The sequence below is a fragment of the Chiloscyllium plagiosum genome, unplaced genomic scaffold, assembly GCF_037043375.1.
Source record: "Chiloscyllium plagiosum isolate Xiang-an unplaced genomic scaffold, Cpla_swu_hap1 HiC_scaffold_49, whole genome shotgun sequence".
In the NCBI taxonomy this organism is placed as follows: Eukaryota; Metazoa; Chordata; class Chondrichthyes; order Orectolobiformes; family Hemiscylliidae; genus Chiloscyllium; species Chiloscyllium plagiosum.
In genome coordinates this window covers 7,300,793-7,328,209 of record NW_028270187.1, presented here as the reverse complement: position 1 = coordinate 7,328,209, position 27,417 = coordinate 7,300,793, and the positions used below count along the sequence as shown (strand labels likewise).

The 27,417-nt window shown below is 44.2% G+C and overlaps 3 protein-coding genes across 10 annotated transcripts in view; 2 read left to right on the top strand and 1 right to left on the bottom strand.

Annotated features, from left to right (window-relative positions):
* Positions 1-4,654: 4,654 nt before the first annotated feature.
* On the top strand, positions 4,655-5,047 carry LOC148135450 (histone H2A-like). Its single transcript, XM_087984844.1, has one exon. It carries the CDS (start codon positions 4,655-4,657, stop codon positions 5,045-5,047), a length of 393 nt encoding a protein of 130 aa, XP_087840970.1.
* Positions 5,048-5,425: 378 nt separating this feature from the next.
* On the bottom strand, positions 5,426-6,178 carry LOC122544619 (histone H4). Its single transcript, XM_087984856.1, has one exon. The coding sequence runs from the start codon at positions 6,173-6,175 to the stop codon at positions 5,864-5,866; it is 312 nt and encodes a 103-aa protein (XP_087840982.1). The 5' UTR covers positions 6,176-6,178; the 3' UTR covers positions 5,426-5,863.
* The window catches only part of LOC148135449 (uncharacterized), a 43,788-nt gene continuing 22,465 nt past the window's right edge, over positions 6,095-27,417 (top strand). For 5 of the 8 annotated variants that reach the window (XR_015755198.1, XR_015755199.1, XR_015755200.1 and 2 more), the window contains exons 1-2: positions 7,321-7,445; positions 12,831-12,913. The gene's annotated coding sequence lies outside the window, so the exon portion shown is untranslated. Of the gene's footprint in view, positions 6,593-7,320; positions 7,446-12,830; positions 12,914-22,662; positions 22,745-27,417 lie in introns of those variants that run through there. The other 3 variants (XM_087984827.1, XM_087984830.1, XM_087984831.1) reach the window with 3 other exon arrangements.

Genomic DNA, 27,417 nt, shown 5'->3' with positions numbered 1-27,417 from the left:
GTTCGCCCAGTGTCTGCGTGGGTTTCCTCCAGGTGCTCCGGTTTCCTCCCACATTCCAAAGATGTGCAGGTCAGGTGAATTGGCCATGCTAAATTGCCTGTAGTGTTAGGTAAGGGTAAATGTAGGGGTATGGGTGGGTTGTGCTTTGGCCGGTCGGTGTGGAGTTGTTGGGCCGAAGGGCCTGTTTCCACACTGTAATGTAATCTAATCTAATCTAAATCCTATCCCTCAGAATCCTTTCTAACATCTTGCAGATGACAAACGTGAGACTTACCGGGGATTGTTATTGCCGGGGATTTCCCTATTTCCTTTCTTGAAGAGAGGAATTACATTTGCCTCTCTCCAGTCCTCAGGTACAACTCCAGTGGAGACCAAGTTTGCAAAGATCTTCGCAAGTGGTGAAGCAATTGCATTTCTCATTTCCCAAAGCAGCCGAGGACAAATCTGGTCCGGGTCTGTCGACTTGTCAATCTTAATGTTTGACAAAATTTTCAGCACATCAGCTTCATCTATCTCTATCCATTTCAGCATGCACACCTGCTCTTCAAAGGTTTCATTCACTACAAAGTTCATTTCTTTCATAAAGTCCGAAGCAAAAAACTCATTTAGGGTTTCCCCTACCTCCTCAGACTCCACACAAATTCCCTATGCTCTCCCTGATCGGCCCTACTCTTTCTTTGACCATTCTCTTATGTGAGCAATAAGTGTAAAATGCCTTTGTGTTCTCCCTAATCCGTTCTGCCAAGCCTTTTTCGTGCCCCCTCTTGGGTCTCCTCAGATCATTTTTGAGATCCATCTTCACCTGCCTGTAATCCTCTAGAGCTGAGCTTGACCCTAGCTTCCTCCACCTTGTGTAAGTTGCCTTTTTCCTTTTGACGAGAAGCTCCACTGCTCTCGTCATCCAAGGTTCCTTTATCTTACAACTTCTTGCATGTCTCAGAGGGACATATTTATTCATCACTTGCAACAACGGTTCCTTAAACAGTCTCCACATGTCTATAGTGCCTTTACCATGGAACAATTGCTCCCAATCCATGCTTCCTAACTCATGTCTAATCGCATCATTGTTTCCTCTTCCCCAATTAAATATCCTCCCATTTTGCCTAATCCTCTCCTTCTCCATAGCTATGTAATTTCTCCACCTTTCTGCCCTTTGTTGCGGTGTCCAGGTACTTAATTGTAGTTTTTCTCCTCAGTAACTGCTACACTCTCATCAGCTCTACTGTTTACATCCTCAAAGATGGCCAGTTGGTTTATCAGGCTTAGAGGACAGAACAGTATGCACTGGAACAGGCCCTTCAGGTACATGCTGACTCAATCGGATTCTGAATACTGTTTTGTCAAATACTTCATAATTGAAGCTTTCAATTTGATTTTTACCTGTAGGCTGACTGGTCCTTAGTTCCCAATTTTATACCTACCTCCCTTTTCCATTGGATTGCTTACACTCGCTAGCCCCCAATCTGTGTAAATTATTGCAGAGCCTATAGAATCTTGGAACATGACGACCACTGCATCCACTATTGCTCAGCCCACTACATTAAATAGTCTGGGACGCAGATGATCAAGGCCTGGTGTTTCACAACGTTCAATCCTATCCATTGTCCCAACATAATTTCCCTAATAATACTGATTTGGTTCAGTTTCTCCCTCTCACTAAACTCCCCAACAATCTACTGTGTTAGTAGTGTGAACATTTGTGAACAAAGAACAACAGTATGTTCGCGATTTTGGAGACTTTTCATTCCCCATTTTGAACCCCCCTCTTTCATGATGTAAGTGACATGAGATCCTTTTTACCAACCTATTTATGTTCATTTCTCTCTTTACACATTTCTTGGTGTTTCAGCAGTTTTTTTTTTAATAGCTTCCACAACACTACTCTTCTTCATTTGTTCTTTATTGGTCAAATTCCTTTTTGCTGTCATTTGCTGAATTTGGATCTGTTTGCAGCCTTCCTGTCTTTTGCTATATTTCTTTCCAAATTGTAGGCCTTTTCTTTGCACCAAAAACCATCTTGAATAGCCGTTTCAAGTTTCACAGATCCTTTCTATAGGAGAAAGACCAGAATTGCAAATAATATTCCAAAAGTGGCATAACCAAGGTTCTGTACAGCCACAGCATGTTCTTCTGAGTCACATACTTAAAGCTCTGACCAATGAAGGGAAACATATAAATGCCTTCTTTGCTATTCTATCTAACTATAACTCCACATTCAAGCAACAATGAACCTGCATTCCAACGTCACTTTGTTCAGCAACACTCCACAAGACATTAATATTAAGTGTGTACGTCCTGCCCTGATTTGCCTTTCGAAACTGCAGCACTTCATATTGATATAAATTGAACTCAATATGCCACTCCTGGGTCCAATGGCCCATCTGATCGAGATCCTGCTGTATTCTGAGGTAGCCTTCTTTGCTGTTTACGACACATCCAATTTTTGTCTAATCTGCAAACTTACTAACAATACCTGCAACCTCACATCCAAATCATTCATAATAATGTGGACATGCTGGTGCTGGACTGGGGTATGCAAAGTTAAAAATGACACAACACCAGGTTATAGTCCAACAAGTTTTCTAAATACAGACACCTGATGGAGGAGCAGCACTCTGAAAGCTTGTACTTCCAAATAAACCTGTTGGACTATAACCTGGAGTTGTGTAATTTTTTAACTAAAATCATTTATATAAATGGTGAAAAGCAGTGGACTCAGCAGTGATCCTTGTAGCACATCACTTATCACAGGCCTCCAGTCTGAAAAGCATCCCTCCACCAACACCCTCTGTCTTCTACCTTCAAACAAGTTCTGTATCCAAATGGTTGGTTCTCCCTGTATTCCATGTGATCCAATCTTGCTAACCAATCTCCCATGGGAAACCTTGTCAAACACCTTATTAAAGGCCATATAGATCACATCCATCACTTTGCCCTCATCAGTCCTCTTCCTTATCAATTCAAAAAAATTTCAGTCAAGTTAGTGATACATGATTTCCCACGCGGAAAGCCATGTTGACTACCCCTAATCAATCCAGGCCTTTCAAAAGATGTAAATCCTGTCTCTCACAATCCCCTCAACTGTTTGCCTACTGCCGATGTTACGCTCACTGTTCAATAGTTCCCTGGCTTTTCCTTACCACCTTTCTTCAATAGTGGCATCACGTTAGCCAGCTTTCAATCTTTTTGCACTTCACCTGTGACTATTGATGATACAAATATCTCAGCAAGGGGCCCAACAATCACTTCCCTAGCTTATCACTGTGTTTCAGGGAACACCTGATCATGTGCTTGTGCTTTATCCAACGTTTCTATTTAAAAACATTCAGCAGAACCTCCTCTGTATTACGGACATTTTTCAAGATGTCACCATCTGGAATGAGGAAAGTTTGTCCAGCAGGCTAAGATAAAAGGTAGGGAGGAGGGACTTGGGGGAGGGGCGTCAGAAATGTGATAGGTGGAAAGAGGTCAAGCTGAGGGTGATAGGTCAGACTGGGGCGGGGGTGGAGAGGTCGGGAAGAAGATTGCAGGTTAGGAAGGCAGTGCTGAATTCGATGGATTAGACTGAGACAAGGTGGGGGGAGGGGAAATGAGGAAACTGGTGAAATCCGAGTTCATCCCTTGTGGTTGGAGGGTTCCTAGGCGGAAGATGAGGCACTCTTCCTCCAACCATTGTTTTGTTGTGGTCTGGCGATGGAGGAGTCCAAAGACCTGCATATCCTTGGTGGAGTGGAAGGGGGAATTGAAATGTTGAGCCACAGGGTGGTTGGGTTGGTTGGTCCGGGTGTCCCAGAGGTGTTCTCTGAAATGCTCCACAAGTAGCCGGCCTGTCTCCCCAATATAGAGGAGGCCATATCGGGTGCAGAGGATGCAATAGATGATGTGTGTGGAGGTGCAGGTGAAATTGTGGCGGATATGGAAGTTTCCTTTGGGGCCTTGGAGGGAGGTGAGGGGGGAGGTGTGGACCTGACGAGGGAGTCACGGAGGGAGTGGTCTTTACGGAATGCTGATAGGGGAGGGGAGGGAAATATATCCTTGGTGGTGGGGTCCGTTTGGAGGTGGCAGAAATGACGGCGGATGATGCGCTGAACATGGAGATTGGTGGGGTGGTAGGTGAGGACCAGTGGGGTTCTGTCCTGCGGGACTCAAGGGCGGAGGAGCGGGAAGTGGAAGAGATGCAGTGGAGGGCATCGTCGACCTACCATGGGGAACCTTATCAAATGCCGTGCTGAAGTCCATATACACCACATCCACACCTCGACCCTCATCAACTTGTCTAGTCACATCCTCAAAGAACTATATATTTGTAAACTAAAAGTAAGTTAACAATTGTATTAATTTTTTTAAACTTCCACACTTTTTGTACTCCATTTTTCATGTAAAACATACTCCTTAATTTGGAAATTGGCGGGCTTTTCAAATTGGAAAGAGGGCGGTTGATGGTTTCGCGCCGGTACTTTCCGCCCTCCTCCCCGTGCCCTCTGCGGATTGGGGAATGAGGCAGATATCTGATTGGGAATTGGAACAGCATTAGGAGGCGCTGAACAGTGGGACCAGTCAGAAATGGCCGACCCATCATTCCTCCCGAAGGTATAAGAGGCCGCAATATGGGCGGGGCGCAGCAATCTCTCAAAGTGGTTGAGGGATTGTACCCATGTCTGGAAGAGGAGGAAAAAGCGGTGGGAAAGCTCGTTCCAAGGCGAAATCTCGGTCGTCTCGGGCTGGCTTGCAGTTCCCGGTGGGCCGTGTTCACAGGCTCCTGAGAAAGGGTAACTATGCTGAGCGTGTGGGTGCCGGAGCGCCGGTCTATCTGGCTGCGGTGCTGGAGTATCTGACGGCTGAGATCCTGGAGCTGGCCGGCAACGCGGCCCGGGACAACAAGAAGACCCGCATCATCCCCAGGCACCTGCAGCTGGCCGTGCGCAACGACGAGGAGCTCAACAAGCTGCTGGGAGGGGTGACCATCGCTCAGGGCGGGGTGCTGCCTAATATCCAGGCCGTGCTGCTGCCCAAGAAAACTTCCGCTGGGGGCGCCGCTAAAAAGTGAAGAGACCATTCTTGAATCTAACAACCCAAAGGCTCTTTTAAGAGCCACTCCCAGCATCTGTGAAAGGGGCTAAACTTTTTCTCGATTGATTCTTTTCCTTTTAACGTGGAGAGCGCTCGCTTTTGTACCGGATATCAATAAATTCCATGGGCGGCGCGGTGGAACTGTGGTTAGCACTGCTGCCTCACAGCGCCAGAGACCCGGGTTCAATTCCCGCCTCAGGCGACTGACTGTGTGGAGTTTGCACATTCTCCGTGTCTGCGTGGGTTTCCTCCGGGTGCTCCGGTTTCCTCCCACAGTCCAAAGATGTGCAGGTCAGGTGAATTGGCCATGCTAAATTGCCCGCAGTGTTAGGTAAGGGGTAGATGTAGGGGTATAGGTGGGTTGCGCTTCGGCGGGGCAGTATGGACTTGTTGGGCCGAAGGGCCTGTTTCCACACTAAGTAATCTAAATCTAAATCCATTTAATTGGATATTGTTACCGTCTATGGGAAAAACAAGGACTACAGATGCTGGAAACTAGAGCCTAGATGGGTGTAGTGATGGAAAAGCACAGCAGTTCAGGCAGCATCCGGTAAACAGCAAAAATGTGAATCGTCCACTCTGAATGGTCTCTGCCGTACCGCAGAACACGGTATTAGTATATTTTCGGAACTGAAATAAATTTTAAAAATCGCGATAAACGGGAAATAACGGCCTACAGTAACAATCCCCTCAGTATGCGCTGCCTACCCGGTCCTCAAGTCTCTGCTCTCTTCTGAAGGTTTGGGTGGCTCTTAAAAGAGCCTTTGGGTTTGTTGGAAGAGTCGCGTTTTCCTCAGCCGCCGAAACCATAGAGAGTGCGGCCCTGGCGTTTCAGAGCGTACACCACATCCATGGCGGTGACTGTCTTGCGCTTGGCGTGCTCAGTGTAGGTGACCGCATCCCTGATCACATTCTCCAGGAAAACCTTCAGCACCCCGCGGGTCTCCTCGTAGATCAAGCCCGAGATGCGCTTGACCCCGCCACGGCGAGCCAGGCGCCGGATGGCTGGTTTCGTGATACCCTGGATGTTATCACGGAGCACTTTGCGGTGCCGCTTCGCTCCGCCTTTTCCCAGGCCCTTGCCTCCTTTACCTCTTCCAGACATCACGCTTCTTCACTCCAATCGCTGCTGAATGAGAGCAGAGCTGCCTCCCCTTCCTTTTTTATACAGCCCGGTCCGACCTGACTGAGAAAAGGCTGACAGAGAGTGAGGGGCGGGTCCGGAGAGGAAACTGAGTGACAGACACAGCAGGCTTTGATCCTCCAGCCCTAACTGGATCTGGGATTGAACCTTTTCTCCCAAAGCTGACTGTTCCTGAGTAGAGGAGCGCATGCGTGAGGCCCTCCCCCAGCGCTGCCATTGAGGAGCATTTACTCAGTGAGTGCAAGAGGTTTGTTTGAAACAGACCGCAATGGAGAGATCAGCGCCCAGGGAAGCGAGGGAACAGCAGGCTCCTTCCAGCAGCACATCGGGATGGGAGCCTGGGACACAGAGGGGGCTCCGAGACCGGGATTGATTCGGGTGAGTTCAGAGAGAACCGGGGGCTGTTTGTAAGAGGCCGAGCGGAGCAGGAACTGGTCCCGGAACTTGGAGTGAGCGGGCTGGGGGGAAGAGAGAGGCCTTTCTCGGGCTGTGTGTGGGCCTGCTGAGGGAGGCAGAGCGGGAAGAAGCTGCTGTGGGTCATTCTTGTGGTTTGCAATGCTCTGACCCCTGTTTTAATTTCAATCTGTTTCCCGCTTTTTCGAGGTTGTTTGGACTAACTGCAAGAATGTCCTCTTGTAAAAGGACATACACTGGGGTCTTGGTAAAAACATTAGAAATAGCGCCGTTTTTCCTATTTCCAACAGGTAGCTGGGGAGTTGGATATTGAACTCTGTAAGCATTCTGATAGTTGAGTACTCCCATTCATGGTGCTGGGTAGTTGTTGCTCAGTTTCTGAGTCTGACTCAATTGGTATCAAGTTAAAAATCACACAGCACCAGGTTATAGTCCAACAGATTTTTTTTTGGAAGAACCTGATGTGTGATTTTTAACATTGTCCACCCCGGTCCAACACCAGCATCACCAAATCAACTGGTATTGAATCACATGAAAAACAAACACAATCTCCAGACAAGGAGCAGCTCAGGGCAACAATAGAATCAGAGCCGTGGTTCTGGTTAAGTTGTTGGCTTTAAAGAAAAAAACAACATACATCCTAATGAAGATGCAACGAATGTGACATGGATCAGTTCAATATTGCCAGACTAGCCTCATGTTGATTTACGGTGGTGTTCCTGTGTGTTCCTCCAGAAAAACACCTGAGGGACTAAGACACTGCAATACTTCCTCAGTTCAAAGCAAAGAGTGACCAGCTGCCTCTTACAAACACAAGGTATGGAGCCCATTGAAGTTTACACACAGCTTTGAAGATAGATAAACTGAATCCTCATTCAAAATAGACATTCAGAAACTGCATTAAAATTTGCAGTTATTAAGGACAGTTTCAAAGTTACAATGAAGATAGACAAATAGGCCACATTGTTGCAACAACCATCAGTGAAGACAATAGGTGCAGGAGTAGGCCATTCTGCCCTTCGAACCTGCACCACCATTCAATATGATCATGGCTGATCATCCTTAATCAGTATCCTGTTCCTGCCTTACCTCTGTAACCCTTGATTCCACAATCCTTGAGAGCTCTATCCAACACTTTCTTAAATGAATCCAGAGACTGGGCCTCCACTGCCCTCTGGGGCAGAGGATTCCACACAGCCACCGCTCTCTGGGTGAAGACGTTTCTCCTCATCTCTGTCCTAAATGGTCTATCCCGTATTTTTAAGCTGTGTCCTCTGGTTTGGCACTCACCCATCAGCGGAAACATGTTTCCTGCCTCCAGAGTGTCCAATCCTTTAATAATCTTATATGTCTCAATCAGATCCCCTCTCAGTTTTCTAAACTCAAGCATATACAAGCCCAGTCGCTCCAGTTTTTCAGCGTAAGGTAGTCCCGCTATTCCAGGAACTGACCTCGCGAACCTACGCTGCACTCCCTCAATAGCCAGAATGTCTTTCCTCAAATTTGGAGACCAGAACTGCACACAATACTCCAGGTGTGGTCTCACCAGGGCCCTATACAGCTGCAGAAGAACCTCTTGTTATGAAGGCCAGCATGCTATTAGCCTTCTTCACCACCTGCTGTACCTGCATGCTTCCCTTCATTGACTGGTGTACAAGAACACCCAGATCTCTTTGTACTGCCCCTTTACCTAAATTGATTTCATTTAGGTAGTAATCTGCATTCCTGTTCTTGCCACCAAAGTGGATAACCATACATTTATCCACATTAAACTGCATCTGCCATGCATCTGACAACTCACCTAACCTGTCCAGGTCATCCTGTAATCTCCTAACATCCTCCTCACATTTCACCCTGCCACCCAGCTTAGTATCATCAGCAAATTTGCTAATGTTATTACTAATACCATCTTCATTAATATATATTGTAAAAAGCTGCGGTCCCAGCACTGATCCCTGCGGTACCCCACTGGTCGAGCCATTTATCACTACTTTGTTTCCTGTCAGCCAACCAACTTTCAATCCAAGTTAGTACTTTGCCCCCAATACCATGTGTCCTAATTTTGCTCACTAACCTCCTATGTGGGACTTTATCAAAAGCTTTCTGAAAGTCCAAGTACACTACATCTACTGGATCTGCCTCGTCCATCTTCACAGTTACATCCTCAAAAAATTCCAGAAGATTAGTCAAGCATGATTTCCCCTTCATAAATCCATGCTGACTCTGACCTATCCTGTTACTACTATCCTGATGTGTCGTAATTTCATCCTTTATAATAGACTCCAGCATCTTTCACACCACCGAGGTCAGACTAATTGGTCTATAATTTCCTGCTTTCTCTCTCCCCCAACTTTCTTAAAAAGTGGTACAACATTAGCACTCCAATCCCCAGGAACTGATCCCGAATCTATTGAACTCTGGAAAAATAATCACCAACGCATCCACGATTTCTCGAGCCACCTCCAGGTCCCGGGGACTTATCAACCTTCAGACCTAACAGTCTCTCCAACACCAATTCCTGGCAAATATAAATTCCTTTAAGTTCAGGCCTTTCAGCCACTGTTATCTCAGGGAGATTGCTTGTGTCTTCCCCAGTGAACACAGATCTGAAGTACCAATTCAATTCTTCTGCCATTTCTTTGTTCCCCATAATATATTCCCCTGTTTCTGTCTTCAAGGGCCCAATTTTAGTCTTAACCATTTTTTGCCTTTCGCATACCTAAAAAAACTTTTACTATCCTCCTCTATATTTTTGGCCAGTTTACCTTCGTACCTCATTTTTTCTCTGCGTATTTCCTTCTTAGTAATCCTCTGTTCTTCAAAAGTTTCTCAATCTTCCGTTTTCCCACTTATCTTTGCTATGTTATACATTTTCTCTTTTAACTTTATATGTTTCTTAACTTTCCTCGTCAGCCATGGCTACACATGCCTCCTCCTAGGATCTTTCTTCCTTTTTGGAATGAACTGATCCTGCATCTTCTGCATTATAGCCAGAAATATCTGCCATTGTTCCTCCACTGTCATCCCTGCTAAGATATTGCACCATTGAACTTTGGCCAGCTCCTCTCTCATAGCTCCATTGTTCCCTTTATTAAACAGAAATATTGTCACTTCCGATTGTACCCTCTCCCTCTCAAATTGCAGATTGAAGCTTATTGTATTATGGTCACTACTTCCCAATGTCTCCTTCACTTCGAGGTCCCTGATCAATTCTGGTTCGTTGCACAATACCAGATCCAGAATTGCCTTCTCCCTGGTAGGCTCCAGCACCAGCTGTTCTAAGAATCCATCTTGGAGGCACTCCACAAAGTCTCTTTCTTGAGGTCCAATACCATCCTGATTCTCCCAGTCTACCTGCATGTTGAAATCCCCCATAACAACTGTAGTAACCTCTTTGCGACAGGCCAATTTCAGCTCCTGATTCAACTTACATCCGACATCCAGACTACTGTTTAGGGGCCTGTAGATAACTCCCAAGAGAGTCTTTTTACCCTTAGAATTTCTCTGCTCTATCCATACTGACTCTACATCCCCTGATTCTAGGTCCCCCCGCCCAAGGGACTGAATATCATCCCTTACCAACATGGCCACCCCACCCTCTCTGCTGTCAGTCTGTCCTTACGGTAGCATGTGTAGCCTTGAATATTCATTTCCCAGGCCCTGTCCACTTGAAGCCACGTCTCAGTTATCCCCACAATATCGTATCTGCCAATTTCCAAAACAGCCTCCAGCTCATCCATCTTATTTCTAATGCTTCGTGCATACATATATAGTATTTTCAATTTGTTACTGCCCTCACCCTTCCCATCAACTCCTATTTCACTCAACCTTACAGCATGTTCCCTTTTTGAGTTTTCTGCTTCATTGCTAGTTATCTTTCTTGACTTCCCTTGTTCTAACTTTCCCTTCAATTTCCTTCTTAAACATCCAGTCTGTCCCATCCCCCGCCCCCGCTACTTAGTTTAAACGTAGCTGTGTTGCAGTAGCAAACCTGTCTGCCAGAATGCTAGTCCCTAACCTATTAAGGTGCAAACCGTCTCTCTTGTATAATTTATGCTTACCACAAAACATACCTCAGTGATCTAAGAATTTAAATCCTTGCTTCCTGCACCAGTTCCCCAACCACACGTTCAAGTCCATTATCTCCCTGTTTCTGGCCTCACCAGCCCGAGGAACTGGAAGCAAACCGGAGATAACCACCCTGGACATCCTGCTTTTCAGCCTTCTTCCTAGTTCTCTGAAGTCCCGCTGTACTATGTTCCTCCTCCTCTTCCCGACATCATTTGTGCCGACATGTACCACCACCTCTGGCTCTTCACCTTTGTCCTTGAGGATTTCCTGCACTCTGTCTGTGATGTCTTTAACTCTGGCACCAAGAAGGCAACACACCATCCTTAAGTCCCGCCTGCTGCCACAAAAACCCCGGTCGGTTCCCCTCACTATGGAATCCTCTATTACCATGGCTCTGTGCGATGTCCGAGTCTTCTGCTGTGCCTCCATGCCAACTTTTGATTGACAGACCTGGCCGCCTTGCGGACTGGCAGTTTCATCTGTCTGCTGTTTCCAAAAGATTCAACTTGTTCCTGACAGGTACTTCCCCCGGGGTCTCTTGCACCTGTCTCCTCTCTGCCTTCCTCATCGTCTGCTCTCTTCTGGTATGGTCGGTGTAATAACCTCGCTGAAGGTCTTGTCCAGAAAGATCTCGTTCTCTCGGATGAGCCTAAGGTCCTCGAGTTCTTTCATCAGTGCTGCAATATGCTCTGTCAGTAGCTGAATGTGCACACACTTTCCACACTTATACGAGCCAGACACAGCAGAGTCGTTGACCTCCCACATCAAGCACGTAGCACACTGAACCAGCTTGGCAGTCATGTCTTCACCCTCTTCAACTGTGGCGTAATCACTTCATTCAACCTCCTTGTCAAAGACTCCTGAGCTAAAGCCTCACTCTTCAATCCACAGGAACGTTCTTAGACCCTCTTTTTGGGGCAAGTCTGTGGACTTTTAATTTAGGTTAGAGGAGGAGGGTGGGAGGGAGGCCCTATTTTGTAAGACCTGGGGTCTAGAACACACCCACTCAAATAACAATCACTTACCTTCCCGACCCGGCTTTGCACTCCGACTTCACTTCCGCCCAACTCCCGCCGCTCTCTGCTGCAAAAAGACCGTTGGTGTCGAGGCAAGTTCTTTAAAAAAAAAAGTCGGGGTTAAGTACAGAGATGGAGGGAAACTGTGCTCACCGACAGTTACCAAAAAGAGTCATCGAGTCATAGAGATGTACAGTATGAAAATAGATCCTTCGGTCCAACTTGTCCATGCCGACCAGATATCCTAACCTAATCTAGTCCCATTTGCCAGCACTTAGCCAATCTCTCTCTAAACCATTCCTATTCATATTGTTAAAGTACAGATTTGAGACGGCCCAGAGAATCCCTTGTGGACTCAGACCTCTAAGCCTCTCTTGGTTCATCATGAAAATCGTACTCTTTGGTAGTCTGGTATGAAAACCTTTTACAAACAGTTTAGTTTAATTTCAGCCTTCCCCTTTATTTACCAATAGCATCACTGTTACAATGTAACATTGACACCTAAGGGCTAGCTAAGGTTCTAAAACTTTAGAAAAATAGGATACCGGCTCTTCCTTTAAGAGCCCTCACAGGCTACTCCACTCTTCTGTCTCAAATAGGCTTCCTTTTTACAAAACTTCACAAAAAGCACTGCATGTTCTTAATTAGACAGACAATGGAAAGGCAATAATTCGTAAGAAAGGGAAGTTAATTAACAGGTCTGTGTGCGCTTAACTGATCACTCCTGTAGGTCCTTAACCATCCATCAGGTGAGAAAAACAGATCCAGCCAAGTCAGGTGCCTTTTGGTGAGGTAAGTCCCTATCACAAAGAGCTACCAGTCTAAACTAAGTGTAAGAGGTCATAAGGTAACCTTGCGCAGCTCGCATGTCAGATATCATTGATTTACAAAATGGCTTTTTAGCGAGCAGTGCAAGCTTTGACCATAAAATGGCTTCATAACAGATTGTGTCAGAATCTCTTCAATGTTAGGTTTAGAATAATTTTTAAACTGGGAGCAGACTCCTACTTTTTATCTTATACACAGCATCATTCTGTATCTGGGGCTGAAATGTTACCACAAGGTTGAATTTTAAATGATTCATTAGTCTCAAATTAAACATACTTTCTTTTCAGGGTTGTGATTCAAATTCAAAGAAGACAGAAGATCTGATGAGTTAAATTGACAGTGGGGCAGTCATGGTCTGTAAGAACACTAAGTAAGTTAAAGCTTCATCAATATTATATTTTACAGAGTTTGTATTTCATAATCAGCAGTGTTCAAAATGCAAATAAATTCAAAATGCAAATAAATTCAAAACATGCATCTCTCTCTCTCATAAGGGTAATAAGAACCCATTATTATTGATAGGACCTGACTGTTTATTACAAGGCTTTTGACCTGCTTCTAAGATGATACATAGTTTCTGAGATCACAATCAAACACTTATTAATTTCACAATTTGACAACTGTGAATGTTATCACTCTGTGTCCTTTTTGCACAAATTCATTGATGCTAGGGCAAATGTTCTTAATTGTTTCAGAGCATCCTGTTATCACTTGGTGAGAACTGATGTTTTTATCTGCTGCACATCTTGGGTTCCACCTTTTGTGACCTGATGCCTCCCTGCCTACCCTGTTTATTTTCTCCTGTGCAGCAAGTATATTCTATAATTCAACATTACATTTAGACTAAATGTTTCAGGACAAGTTTTAAGGCGTTTCTCATTATACCCACCCAGATGCCTTTTAAATGTTGTAATTGTACTTGCCTCCACCACTTCTCCATGCGCCTTATGATTGTATAAACCTCTATAAGGTCACTCTCTAGGGAAAACAGTTCCAGCCTATTCAGCCTCTGCTTATAGCTCAAATTCTCCAACCCGGATGAAGCATATTTACATGGAGTTTGTGTGTGACTGAGAAGGAAAGAATTAATCCTTTGCTGAATATTTTTCACATACAGAGATGACAATTAAATAATGTGAATTTCAAACAAGATGTCCTTTCTATAACCCACTGGCACTACAACTTAATAAACTTCTGCCCATTTCTGATCTGCCTGAATTTGTGATGGTCTTCATTTCCTCATTAAGACATGATTTTTAAGATAATAACATACAGGGATACATTCGGATTTGTTATGTGTATGCCTTTTGATAGAATTGCTTTAAAATTTCATCTTTCTGCTGTAACTCAGTTAATATACCTGAGCTAAAGAAGTCTGCTTTGTCATCTGTTTGTCTCAGCTATCTGATCAAACAGGGTCTCTGCTAATTTCCCATCAACTTCCTTATAGAGTCAGAGATGTCCAGCATGGAAACAGACCCTTTGGCCCAACCCGTCCATGACGATCAGATGTCCCACCTGCCAGCACCCGGCCCATATCCCTCCAAACCCTTCCTATTCATGTACACATCCAAATGCCTCTTAAATATTGCAATTGTACCAGCCTCCACCACTTCCTCTGGCAGCTCATTCCACACACGTACCAACCTCTGCATGAAAAAATTTCCACTTAGCTCTCTGTTATATCTTTTCCTTCTCACCCCAAACCTATGCCCTCTAGTTCTGGACTCCCCAACACCAGGGAAAAGACTTTGCCTGTTTATCCTATCCATGCCCCTCGTAATTTTGTAAACCTGTATAAGGTCACCCCTCAGCCTCAGATGTTCCAACAGCGGCCTAACCGATGTCCTGTACAGCCGCAACATGACCTCCCAACTCCTGTACTCAATACTCTGACCAATAAAGGAAAGCATACCAAACACCTTCTTCACTATCCTGTCTACCTGCGACTCCACTTTCAAGGAGCTATGAACCTGCACTCCAAGGTCTCTTTGTTCACCAACACTCCCTAGGACCTTACCATTAAGTGTATAAGTCCTGCTAAGATTTGCTTTCCCAAAATGCAGCACCTTGCATTTATCTGAATTAAACTCCATCTGCCACTTCTCAGCCCATTGGCTCATCTGGTCCAGATCCTGTTGTAATCTGAGGTAACCCTCTTTGCTGTCCACTACACCTCCAATATTGGTGTAATCTGCAAACTTACTAACTGTACCTCTTACACTCACATCCAAATCATTTATGTAAATGACAAAAAGTAGAGGACCCAGCACTGATCCTTGTGGCACTCCACTGGTCACACGCCTTCAGTCTGAAAACTAACCCTCCACCACCACCCTCTGTCTTCTACCTTTGAGCCAGTTCTGTATCCAAATGGCTAGTTCTCCCTTGTTCCATGAGATCTAACTTTGCTAATCAGATCCCATGGGGAACCTTGTCGAACACCTTACTGAAGTCCATACAGATCACATCAACTGCTCCGCCCTCATCAATCCTCTGTTACTTCTCCAAAAAACTCAATCAAGTTTGTGAGACATGATTTCCCATGCACAAAGCCGTGCTGACTACCCCTAATTGGTCCTTGCCTTTCCAAATACATGTACATCCTGCCCCTCAGGATTCCCTTGCGCACCACCGAAGTCAGGCTCACCGGTCTATAATTCCCTGGCTTGTCTTTACCGCCCTTCTTAAACAATGGCACCACGTTTACCAACCTTCAGTCTTCCGGCACCTCACATTTGACTATCAATGATACAAATATCTCAGCAAGAGGCCCAGCAATCACTTCTCTAGCTTCCCACAGAGTTCTCGGGTACACCTGATCAGGTCCTGGGGATTTATCCACCTTTACCTGTTTCAAGACATTCAGCATTTCCTCCTCTATGATCTGCACATTTTGCAAGATGTCACCATCTATTTCCCTACAGTCTATATCCTCCATATCTTTTTCCACAGTAAATGCCGATGCAAAATATTCATTTAGTATCTCCCCCATTTTCTGTGGCTCCACACAAAGGCTGCCTTGCTGATCTTTGAGGGGCCCTATGCTCTCCCAAGTTACCCTTTTGTCCTTAATATATTTGTAAAAACCCTTTGGATTCTCCTTAATTCTATTTGCCAAAGCTATTTCATGTCCCCCTTTTGCCCTCCTGATTTCCCTCTTAAGTATACTACTACTTCCTTTATACTCTTCTAAGGATTCACTCGATCTATCCTGTCCATACCTGACATATGCTTCCTTGTTTTTCTTATTCAAACCCTCAATTTCTTCAGTCATTCAGCATTCCCTATACCTACCAGCCTTTCCTTTCACCCTGACAGGAATATACTTTCCCTGGATTCTTGTTATCTCATTTCTGAAGGCTTCCCATTTTCCAGCCGGCCCTTTACCTGCGAACATCTGCCTCCAATCTGCTTTCGAAAGTTGATACCATCAAAATTGGCCTTTCTCCAACTTAGGACTACAACTTTTGTACGCACTTAAGAAATTCCTCTCCATCTAAACCCTTAATACTATGGCAGTCCCAGTTGATGTTTGGAAAGTTAAAATCCCCTACCATAACTACCTTATTATTCTTACAGATAGCTGAGATCTCCCTACAAGTTTGTTTCTCAATTTCCCTGTGGCTATTAGGGGGTCTATAATACAATCCCAATAAGGTGATCATCCCATTTAGATTAGATTAGATTAGATTACAGTGTGGAAACAGGCCCTTCGGCCCAACAAGTCCACACCGACCCGCTGAAGCGCAACCCACCCATACCCCTACATTTACCCTTTACCTAACACTACGGACAACTTAGCATGGCCAATTCACCTAATCTGCACATCTTTGGACTGTGGGAGGAAACCGGAGCACCCGGAGGAACCCACGCAGACACGGGGAAAATGTGCAAACTCCACACAGTCAGTTGCCTGAGGCGGGAATTGAACCCGGGTCTCTGGCGCTGTGAGGCAGCAGTGCTAACCACTGTACCACCGTACCATTTTCCAGCCGGCCCTTTACCTGCGAACATCTGCCTCCAATGCCGCTTATTTCTCTGTCCACCCAAATAACTTCCCTGGATGTATTTCCAGGAATATCCTCCCTCAGCGCAGCTGTAATGCTATCCCTTATCAAAAATGCCACTACCCCTCTTCTCTCGCCTCCCTTTCTAACCTTCCTGTAGCACTTGTATCCTGGAACATTAAGCTGCCAGTCCTGCCCATCCCTGAGCCATGTTTTTGTAATTGCTATGATATCCCAGTCCCATGTTCCGAACCATGCCCTGAGTTTATCTGTCTTCCCTGTTAGGCCCCCAGCATTGAAATAAATGTAATTTAATTTATTAGTCCTAACTGGTCCCTGCCTACCCTGACACACTTCTGTTCTCAAGTGTACCAGTCTCAGATTGATCTCTTTCCTCACTATCTCCCTGGGTCCCACCGCCCTCCCCACCTGTACTCTTTGAACTTTCCTGTTTCAACTGGTGACTTTGTGACCTCGTTACCATACAATCACGAAACATCCCAGGGTTTGTGTTCAGTTCATTTACCTGAATTTCCATTGGCTTTTCAACCACAGTTGGCAGCACTCCAACCGGTGAATTAGCAACATCATTAGCAAGGACAAATTGTATTCCTGGAGCTGAAAGTTTGTTCAGTACTCCGACTATGACTTCTCCACTCTTCACTAGATACTCTAACCTCATGTCTTATAATTGAGCATTTCTTATTTCAATGTGAATTCCTGTTACTCCTACTTTTTCTGGCAATAGTCCTTCAGAGGTACATATATCCTCATGTTTTAGCATTACAGATTGAGACGATCCTTGTATCTCTGAATATTGTTACCTCTTTACCTGCTGCTCCTGGCCTATGCGAGTAAACTTTACCTTCACGGCGTATGGTTTAAGATGATCTGGCACTTCCTCCAAAAACAGCCTCCAACCAGTTTGTACATTCTGGTGCAGCTTTCTAGTCTCCACAGTGCTCTCTGTTACCACTGCAACAGAATTCACTGGCTTATCCTGTTTTCCTACATCTCAGTGCTTTTCCTAACCCATCAACACCGATTTCATGTGGCCTACTTTATTGCAGTGAGAACACCAGAGCTTTTTCACTTTTATTTTCCTTTCAAGGGTTTCCTTTTTACCCTGTGGTAAATCATCTTTATGATCTTCACCGAGATCTACTTTTCCCTTTTCAAGTGAGAATTTCTCTTCTGCATAATTATTATCCCTCATGGATTGAAATTGATTTTGGCAGGCCAATTTTGACTTATTGATCAACTCAATAATCAGCCATTTCCGATGCCAGTCTTGCTGTTTTAACTCTCTGCTCTTCCACATGAGTTCTTATTATTTCAGGAAGTGAATTTTTGAACTCCAGTCTAAGCGCCAATTTCCAAAGTTCAAACTCCCTCTTTCTTCCTTTCCCCTCTCTCTCCTTTTCTCTCTCTTCTCCCTCTCTTCTGCTTTTAATTGTAATTCAAACTCTTTCATTTCTGTTGCCCTTTCCTTGACTTTTGCCTCTAACTCGAGTTGCTTCATTTTCAATTGAATGTTAGCCATCTTTAATGATTCTGGTGGCATTTCCAGTGAGCTGGGAATTTGTGTTGCAGACGTTTCATCCCCTGTCTAGGTGACATCCTCAGTGCTTGGGAGCCTCCTGTGAAGCGCTTCTGTGATCTTTCCTCCAGCATTTGTATTAAAGATCACAGAAGCGCTTCACAGGAGTCTTCCAAGCACTGAGGATGTCACCTAGACAGGGGATGAAACGTCTGCAACACAAATTCCCAGCTTGGCGAACAGAACCACAACAACGAGCACCCGAGCTACAAATCTTCTCACAAACTTTGAATTTCCAGCGAATTTAAATGTTGAGCTATTGCTGTAATTATCGCCCTTTTCCTCATAGAAGAATGCAGTTGAGCTCCTGCTAATTCCAGCAGCTTGGCCTTAATCACTTTTTGCAAAAATCTGAAGTCGCTTCTTCCACACCCAGAAAACGCTTGATGACTCAAAGAGCCATTGCTATCCCAAACACTGTTTCTTGATGCCCAAAACATTGATTCTCCTACTCCTCAGATGCTGCCTGACCTGCTTGCTTTTCCAGTACCACATTCTCGTCTCTGATCTCCAACATCTGCCATCCTCACTTTATCCAAGCGCTGCTTAAACCAGTGAATTCAACACCCGGAACACAAAACGCTAATACTTACCACTCCCTGCCTTTGAGTCCAACAAACCAAATCCCAAATCAGAACTACAGAATAAAGCCTGCAAACAGCCCCCTATCTGTTATGGAAAAGGCCAGACCCCCTCCAAACATTTCAAGAAAGTAACCCAGACTCTAACTTTGCTAGTTGTTTTAAGCGAGTGTAAAAAAGATATTCCAGGAGGGATGCAGTTGGTCAAACCACGCAGTTTTAAACAAAACAGTTTGATTTACAAAATTACCGAATGATACACAAACAAAAGAGAACAAAATACTAAATAACTTAAAAATCTGAAAAAACAACAGATTTTACCAACTTAATGATGTTTCCAACATTTACAACAATCCCCATAAATACCCCTTGGCACAAAAGGTAAAATCAAAAACATGATCTTACGGTAGAAATATCAGAGAGAGGAGTACCATCATGGAGCTGCTTCTTTGGGTTCAGCAGCTTTTTCAACTGCCTGACAGCCAAAAACCAAATCAAACCAGAGAAAAGCTGAGCTGGGAAAACTGGGACATTCCCCTTTCATTGTACAAGTGTTCTTTTTAAAAATGTGGAAGCCTTTTGCCTGAGGCATTATCTGTTAACTATAATCAAAATGGCCCTAAAACCCATCAACTCCGACTTTTCAGAGCCTGTGTCTTTTACAGGCTTGTTAAAGGAGCAGCAGCATCACAGTAGACTGGTCCAAGAAGTAAAAGCCCATGGGATACAGGGTAATGTGTTGAATTGGATCCCAAGTTGGCTCAGTCACAGGAAAGAAAGGATAATGGTCAATGGTGGTGGTTGTGAATGGAAATCTGTTACAAGTCATGCTCTGCATGACTCAGTGTTGGGACCGCTGCTGTTTGTTTTATACATTAATGATTTGGAGTTGAATATGATTGGCAAATTTGTGAAATTTACAAACGATACAAAAATTGGCTGAGTAGTGGATAGTGTGGAGTATAGCTGTAAGCTCCTAAACTATATAGATGGTTTGGTGGAGTGGGCAGGAAAGTGGCAGATGGAGTTCAGCTCTGAGAAGTGTGAGGGAATGCATTTTGGGAAGTCAGACGGTAAATGGGAATAGCTAATAAATGGGAATATGCTGAGAGGGGCAGGTGAAGTGAGAGATCTTAGTGTGTAAATGAACAGGTCCCTAAAGATAGGTAGGGTTGTAAAGAAGGCACATGGAATGCTCTCCCTCATTGTGGATACAGGGGTGAATACAAAAATAGGGAAATAACAATGAAACTGTATGAGGCACTGTTGGCTACACCAGGACTTTGTGTGCAGCCGGGTCACGACATTACAGGAAGGACGTCATTGCTGTGGAGAGAATGCAGAGGAGATTTACTAGAATGTTGCCAGAATTGTAGCTATCAGGAGAGACTGGAGTTGTATTCCTTGGAACAAAGATGCCATAGCTAAGGAATACAGGGAGACCCCATATTTGCGAGTCTGGTTATAGCTGCATACCGTGGACCGGGTATATCAAAGGGAATGTTCCCGAACCACGGACCAGGAGGTTGCCGGGAAGGCATATTTCCCATTTAAATTAATGGTTTTGCACCTATCTGCGGTTTTGCGTTTCCGCTGTAGGTCCTGGAATATATCCCCACAGGTACGGGGGGTCTACAGAACTAAATAGTGAGCTAGCTGATGAAGGACGAGCACTCTGAAAGCGTGCACTTCCACATAAACCTGTTGAATCATAACCTGATGTTGCATGATTTTTAACTAACTCGTGAGAGGAAGACATTAGACAGGAGGAGAGTTCAAAAACAGGGGATCACTGATTCAAACTCAGTGGTGTAGGATTAGATGATATGTGGAAAAATGTTTTTTTTAATGTAGAGAGCAGTGGGTATCTGTAATTCGCTGCCTAATTTGGTGGTGCAGGCCGAGACCTTACATTTTTTTAAACACAAATTCACTGGAACTGCACCAAGTGTTGTAAACAGCAAGGTTATGGGCTGTGGCAGAAAGGTGGGATGAGAATGGGCACCTGGGTGTGTTGGCATTGGCATGGACAAGATGGGCTGAATGTCACCCCCCAACCCCACGAATGCTGTATTATTTTTATGATTCTCTAGTTATCAATGAGACCAGACTAGACCAGACCTGCTGGGTGAATATGTAAATATATTTTCCATATACCGAAAGTTATGATTTGGAGATGCCGGTGTTGGACTGGGGTGTACAAAGTTAAAAATCACACAACACAAGGTTATAGTCCAACAAGTTTAATTGGAAGCACACTAGCTTTCGGAGTGACGCTCCTTCATCAGGTGATTGTGGAGGGCTCATTCGTAACACAGAATTTATAGCAAAAATTTGCAGTGTGATGTAACTGAAATTATACATTGAAGAATTGATTGTCTGTTAAGCCTTTCACTTCTTTTATGGGTCAATCACAAAACCCTTTTTTTTAAAGTTGCATTCTCGGGTTAGCTGTTAACAATGGTGATAGCTAGACAATATGTTGAAGGTGTTAGCCCCCTGTGTTCTCTGTCTATGACCTGATGTTTAGATTGATTCTAATCTAAAAAGTGAGATAACAGAGTTTTACATAAATTCATGCAGTTTTTGAGCTCAGAGTTCTACATGAATGTATGCAGTTTTTGAGCAAAGTGCAATGTAATTCTGCAAGTACAAATTCACCACACAAAATATATGTGTGCATGTGGGTCTTTTTCTCTGTGTGTGTGTGTGTGTGTGTCTGTCTGGGGTGGGGATTGTGTGTGTGTGTGTGTGTAGTGAGTGCAGGTGTGTGTGTGTGTGTGTAGTGAGTGCAGAATGTCTTAAGTCTGTCAGGGGGTGCATGTGTGGGAGTGTGTGTGTCTATAAGGGTGTGTGTAGGTGTCTGTGTATATGAGAGTGTGTGTGTGTGTAGGAATATCTGTGTGTGTGTGTGTGTGTGTGTGTGTGTGTGTGTGTGTGTAGTGCAATGGTGATCACCTGTAATGTGACATGAACCCAAGGTCCCGGTTGAGGCCCTCCCTATGGGTACCGAACTTAGCTATCAGCCTCTGCTCGGCCACTTTCCTCTGCTGCCTGTCCCGAAGTCCACCTTGGAGGATGGTCACCCGAAGGTCCGAGGCTGAATGTCCTGGACCACTGAAGTGTTCCACAACTGGGAGGGAACCCTCCTGTCTGTTGATTGTTGTGCGGTGCCCATTCATCCATTGTCATAGCCTTTGCTCGGTTTCCCCAATGTACCATGCCTCCGGGCATCCTTGCCTGCAACGTATAACATAGACAACGTTGGCTGAGTCACATGAGTACCTACCATGTACAAGGTGGGAGGTGTTCCCACGCCTAGTGGTATCCATGTCCACAATCTGACACGTCTCGCAGCGTCCACCGTGACAGGGTTGTATGGAGTTGTCCTGAGAGCCGGGCAGTTTGCTACGGACAATCATCTGTTTGAGGTTTGGCAGTTGTTTAAAGGCAAGTAGTGGATGTGTGGGGAAGGTCTTGGTGAGGTGCTCATCCTCATTGATAATGTGTTGCAGGTCACGAAGAACATGGTGTAATATTTCAGCCCCTGGGAAGTACTGAACAACGAAGGGTACCCTGCAAAAGTTAGTTTGATAACTACACCCACACATTCACCAAGCAGGAACTGACAGGTATAGATCAATAACTAAACTCACATATCCACATACTCACTTGCATCATGTGGCCCCATTCATGGAGCTGTATGGGTGTTGTTTAGTTTCGGAATCTCACTCAACTGGTGATAGAATTCAAAGAAAAAAGTGGACAAGGAGCAGCTCGGAGCAGGAGTGGAATCAGACCTGTGGTTCTGTTTAAATTGCTGGCTTTAAACAACTAATCCTAATGATCATTAACTGAATGTTACATTGATGTTGCCAATCACAACTTATGTTGATATATAGGAGGTATCGCTTCTGTCTTCCTCCAGGCAAGTACTCAAAGGACCAAGACAATGTAATATTCCCTCGGTACAGAGCCAAGTGTGACCAGCTGCTTCAAACAAACAGCAGGTATGTTACTGCTGTCAGAGCGAAGAACATCCTTTCCACAGTCACAGAGTGGATTGAGTCAGACTCACACTGAACTCCATTTCCAGAGAGATATGTTCAAACCAAGAGCCAAACACCACCAAGGAAATAGAAGTTTATATTTTTTATCTATATTCTCAATGAATGCTACCCAGTTCCAATCAATTTGAATGAATCGTCATCTGAAATGTACACTGCATTAAAATCTGAACATAGAATGGTCCAGCACAGGAATGGGTCCTTCAACCACGATGTTGTGCTGAACATGACGCTGAATGAAATTTAATCCCTTCTGCCTGCCCATTGTCCATATTCCTCCATTTCTTGCATGTTAATTTGCTTATTTTAAAGTCCCTTCAATACCTTTATCGTATCTGCCTCCATCACCACCCGTGGCAGTGTGTTCCACTCCTATGTTAAAAGAAACTGCACCTTCTGTCTCCTTTGAACTTTCCCTGTCTCACCTTGTATGCATGCCCCTTAGTTTTACACATTTCAACTCTTGGAAAAAGATTCTGACCATCAACCTTAAGCATGCATCTCATAATTTTATAGACTTCTGGATGTAGGTTTGCTCACTGAGATGGAAGATGTGCTTTGAGACGTTTTGTAGGTAACATCATCAGTGAGCCTCTGGATGAAGCACTGGTGGTATGGCCCACTTTCTGTTTATATGTTTAGGTTTCCTTGGGTTGGTGATGTCATTTCCTGTGGTGATGTCATTTAGTGTTCATTTTCTCTGGGGGTGGTAAATGGAATCCAAGTCAATCTGTTTGTTGGAGTTCCAGTTGGAGTTCTATTGCATGTCTCGGTTTGACCTGTCCTCAGGTGGATGTGTTGTCCCAGCCGAAGTGGTGTCCTTCCTCATCTGTATGTAAGGATACTAGTGAGAGTGGGAAATGTCTTTTTGTGGCTAGTTGATGTTCATATATCGTGTTGGCTAGTTTTCTGCCTGTTTGTCCAATGTAGTGGACACAAATAGAAAGTGGGCCACACCACCAGTGCTTCATCTGGAGGCTCACTGATAATGTTACCTAGTATGGTGACAAAACATCTGAAAATGAACCTTCCAGCTTAGCGAGAAAACCTAGATCCAGAACCTCAACCTGAGCTACAACGCTTCTCAAAATTCTGCAGACTTCCATTAAGTCTGCCTTCAATCTCTGCTGCTCAGAAGAAAACTATTTGGGTTTTTCTAGCTTCTCTTTATAGCTCATACCCGCTAGACAACATTCTGGCAAACGTCTTCTGCACCCTCTGTGAATCCTTCACATCCTTCTTGTAATGTGCCAACCACAATTGAAAAATCACGCAACACCAGATTATAGTCCAGCAGGTTCATTTGGAAGTACTAGCTTTCATAGCGCTGCTCCTTCATCAGGTAGCTGTGAAACAGGATCATGAAGCACAGAATCTACCGCAAAAGATTATAGTGTCATGCAACTGAAATGATATTTTGAAGAAACCCAGATTGCTGTTCAGTGTTTCATCTTTTAGAAAGGGTTGCAGGTTTCAGTTCATTAAACTTTTAAATCACATTCACAAGATAACTTCAGATTTTATTTAAAAAGAGTAACATCTCAGCTCAGACAATGTATTAAAGGTGTGAGGTTAGAGTCTGTCTGTATCCCAATCTTGAATTAGACTGGTTCTATAGCCAAAGTAGGAATTTATAAACTATTACATGGATTGACTGCCTGTAGATTGTGCTCTTTTTGAGCAAAATACAATGCATCTGCAAACATAATTCTGTAAATGCAAATTCTCCCCAGAGACTTGCATGTGTGCACTTGCGTGTGAGAGAGAGAGACAGAGAGCATTTGTGTGAGTCGACATGCGAATGTGTGTGTGTGTATGCTTGGTAAAGTGTGTGTATGAGTGTGGTAGAATATAAGCCTGTGAGAGGTTGTGTGCTTGAGTGTGGGAGGTGCATGAATGTACGTATGAGGGAAAACGTGTGTGTGTGTGTGTGTGTGTGTGTGTGTGTGTGTGTGTGTAGTGTGACAGGAACCCAAGGTCTCAATTTGAGGTTGTCCTCTCAGGTTCTGAACTTGAGTAAGGATACTTTTAAAGTGACAATCGAGGTGAACAAATAGACGATGCTGTTAGCTTGTAGTTAAATGTGAGGTAGATAGTGAGCACATTGAAGGAAACATTTCTGCTATCAGTAACTGAGAAGGACAGAATTAATCTTTTGCCACAATACTCTAAGTATGGCCCAAGGAAAGTCAAACAATAAGGCAAGCGCGCCATATGCCACCTTCTAGATACCACCCAATCTACTTGCATGGCCACTTTCAGGGAGCTATAGACTTGAACCCCAAAGATCCTTCTGTACGTCAATGTTGTTCAGAGTCCAGCCATTAACTGTATACCTTTCCTTAACATTTGATCTCCCAAAGTCCATCATCTTACACCTTGCCAGGTTAAACTCAATCTGTCATTTCTCCGCCCATATCTGCAAGTGATCTATATCCTGCTGTATCCTTTGACAAACTTCTACACTACCCACAAGTCCACCAATCTTTATATTGTCTGCATTTAGTAATGATAATTTAAATGTTACAATCAAGGTGAACAAATTGCTGATGTGATTACTTTGAACAACTATATGTAAAGTAGATATTGAGTACAAATTGAATTGAAGGATATATTTGTTATCAGTAACTGTGAAGGACAATGAATCTTTTGTCACATACACTGACAGAGCAATCAAATAATATGAATTCCAAATACACAATCTGTGTCAAAGCCTTACATAGAATGATTGATATGTAGGTACGCAACCAAACGTTTTCCCCAATCCCCCCACCCCCACCACACACACACACAGTCTCTCTCTCTCTCCGACTTACGATGAGTTTCAAAAACATACACCATCCTGACACACAGTACAATGTCTAACAGCCATGCAGTTCCATTGACATTGCAAGTAACACAGAATGTTACATTCAAAATTATTTCTACCCACAGATCCTTTGTCAGAGAGGCCAATGGATGGTATCAGCAATAACATTAGCAAATTTGCTGGGTGGCAGGGTGAAATGTGATGAGGATGTTAGGAGATTACAGGGTGACCTGGACAAGTTAGCTGAGTGGGCAGATGCATGGCAGATGCAGTTTAATGTGGATAAATGTATGGTTATCCACTTTGGTAGCAAGAACAGGAAGGCAGACTACTACCTCAATGGAATCAATGTATGTAAAGGGGCAGTACAGAGAGATCTGGGTGTTCTTGTACACCAGTCAATGAAGGCAAGCATGCAGGTACACCAGGTAGTGAAGAAGGCTAATAGCATGCTGGCCTTCATAACAAGAGGAATTGAGTATAGAAGCAAAGAGGTGCTTCTGCAGCTGTACAGGGCCCTGGTGAGACCACACCTGGAGTACGGTGTGCAGTTCTGGTCTCCAAATTTGAGAAAAGACATTCTGGCTATTGAGGGAGTGCAGCGTAGATTCACGAGGTCAATTCCTGGAATAGCAGGATTACCTTACACTGAAAGACTGAAGCGACTGGGCTTGTATACCCTTGAGTTTCGAAGATTGAGAGGGGATCTGATTGAGACATATAAGATTATGAAAGGATTGGACACTCTGGCAGTAGGAAACATATTTCCACTGATGGGTGCGTGCCGAACCAGAGGACACAGCTTAAAAATACGGGGTAGACCATTTAGGACAGAGCTCAGGAGAAACTTCTTCACCCAGAGAGTGGTGGCTGTGTGGAATGCTCTGCCCCAGAGGGCAGTGGAGGCCCACTCTCTGGATTCATTTAAGAAAGAGTTGGATAGAGCTCTCAAAGATAGTGGAATCAAGGGTTATGGAGATAAGGCAGGAACAGGATACTGATTAGGAATGATCAGCCATGATTATATTGAATGGCGGTGCAGGCTCGAAGGGCTGAATGACCTACTCCTCCACCTATTTTCTATTGTCTATAGCACAAACTCAGGCCCTTTGAAACTTTTGAGTCTGCACTGATCAGAAACAACCAGCTAATAATTTTCATCCTGATCAGCCAGCATCTATTTGCAAGGAGCTCTGCATTCCTCACTCCCTCCTCCTCTCCCTGAAATGTCTCTCCAAAAAAGCATGAAATCTGGGTGCAATTTTCACAATGCATCAATGGAATCTAATAACCACCCCTCAAAGCAGTGGAGAAAAGTGGGAGGGGGGCGAAGCCAAAATTGGTAGGCTTGTAGAATTGCACATTTTATTTTCAAGCAGAGTTGAACAGTGTTGATTATTTCATAAATTGAATTTGACAGTTGACACATTCTACACTGCATGACAAAAAAAAACAAGTCCTTTTCCTTTCCTCTTCCATACTTTAGAGCAACATAAAACTACTGCTAATGGTGTATCATCACACTACAGAGCAGGGTAATGTTCTGTTTACATCAGGAAATAGAAGTGAATTAGCTAATTGTCTTTTTCGTACAAGGTCAGTCAGCTCCAATGCAGTTGAATTGTTTGTCACTTAGTTGCAAATGGATTCAGTTTACACTGATTGTTACTTTGAGGAGAAAGTGAGGACTGCAGATGCTGGAATCAGAGCTGAAAATGTGTTGCTGGAAAAGCGCAGCAGGTCAGGCAGCATCCAAGGAGCAGGAGAATCGACGTTTAGGGCATGAGCCCTTCTTCAGGAATGCCCG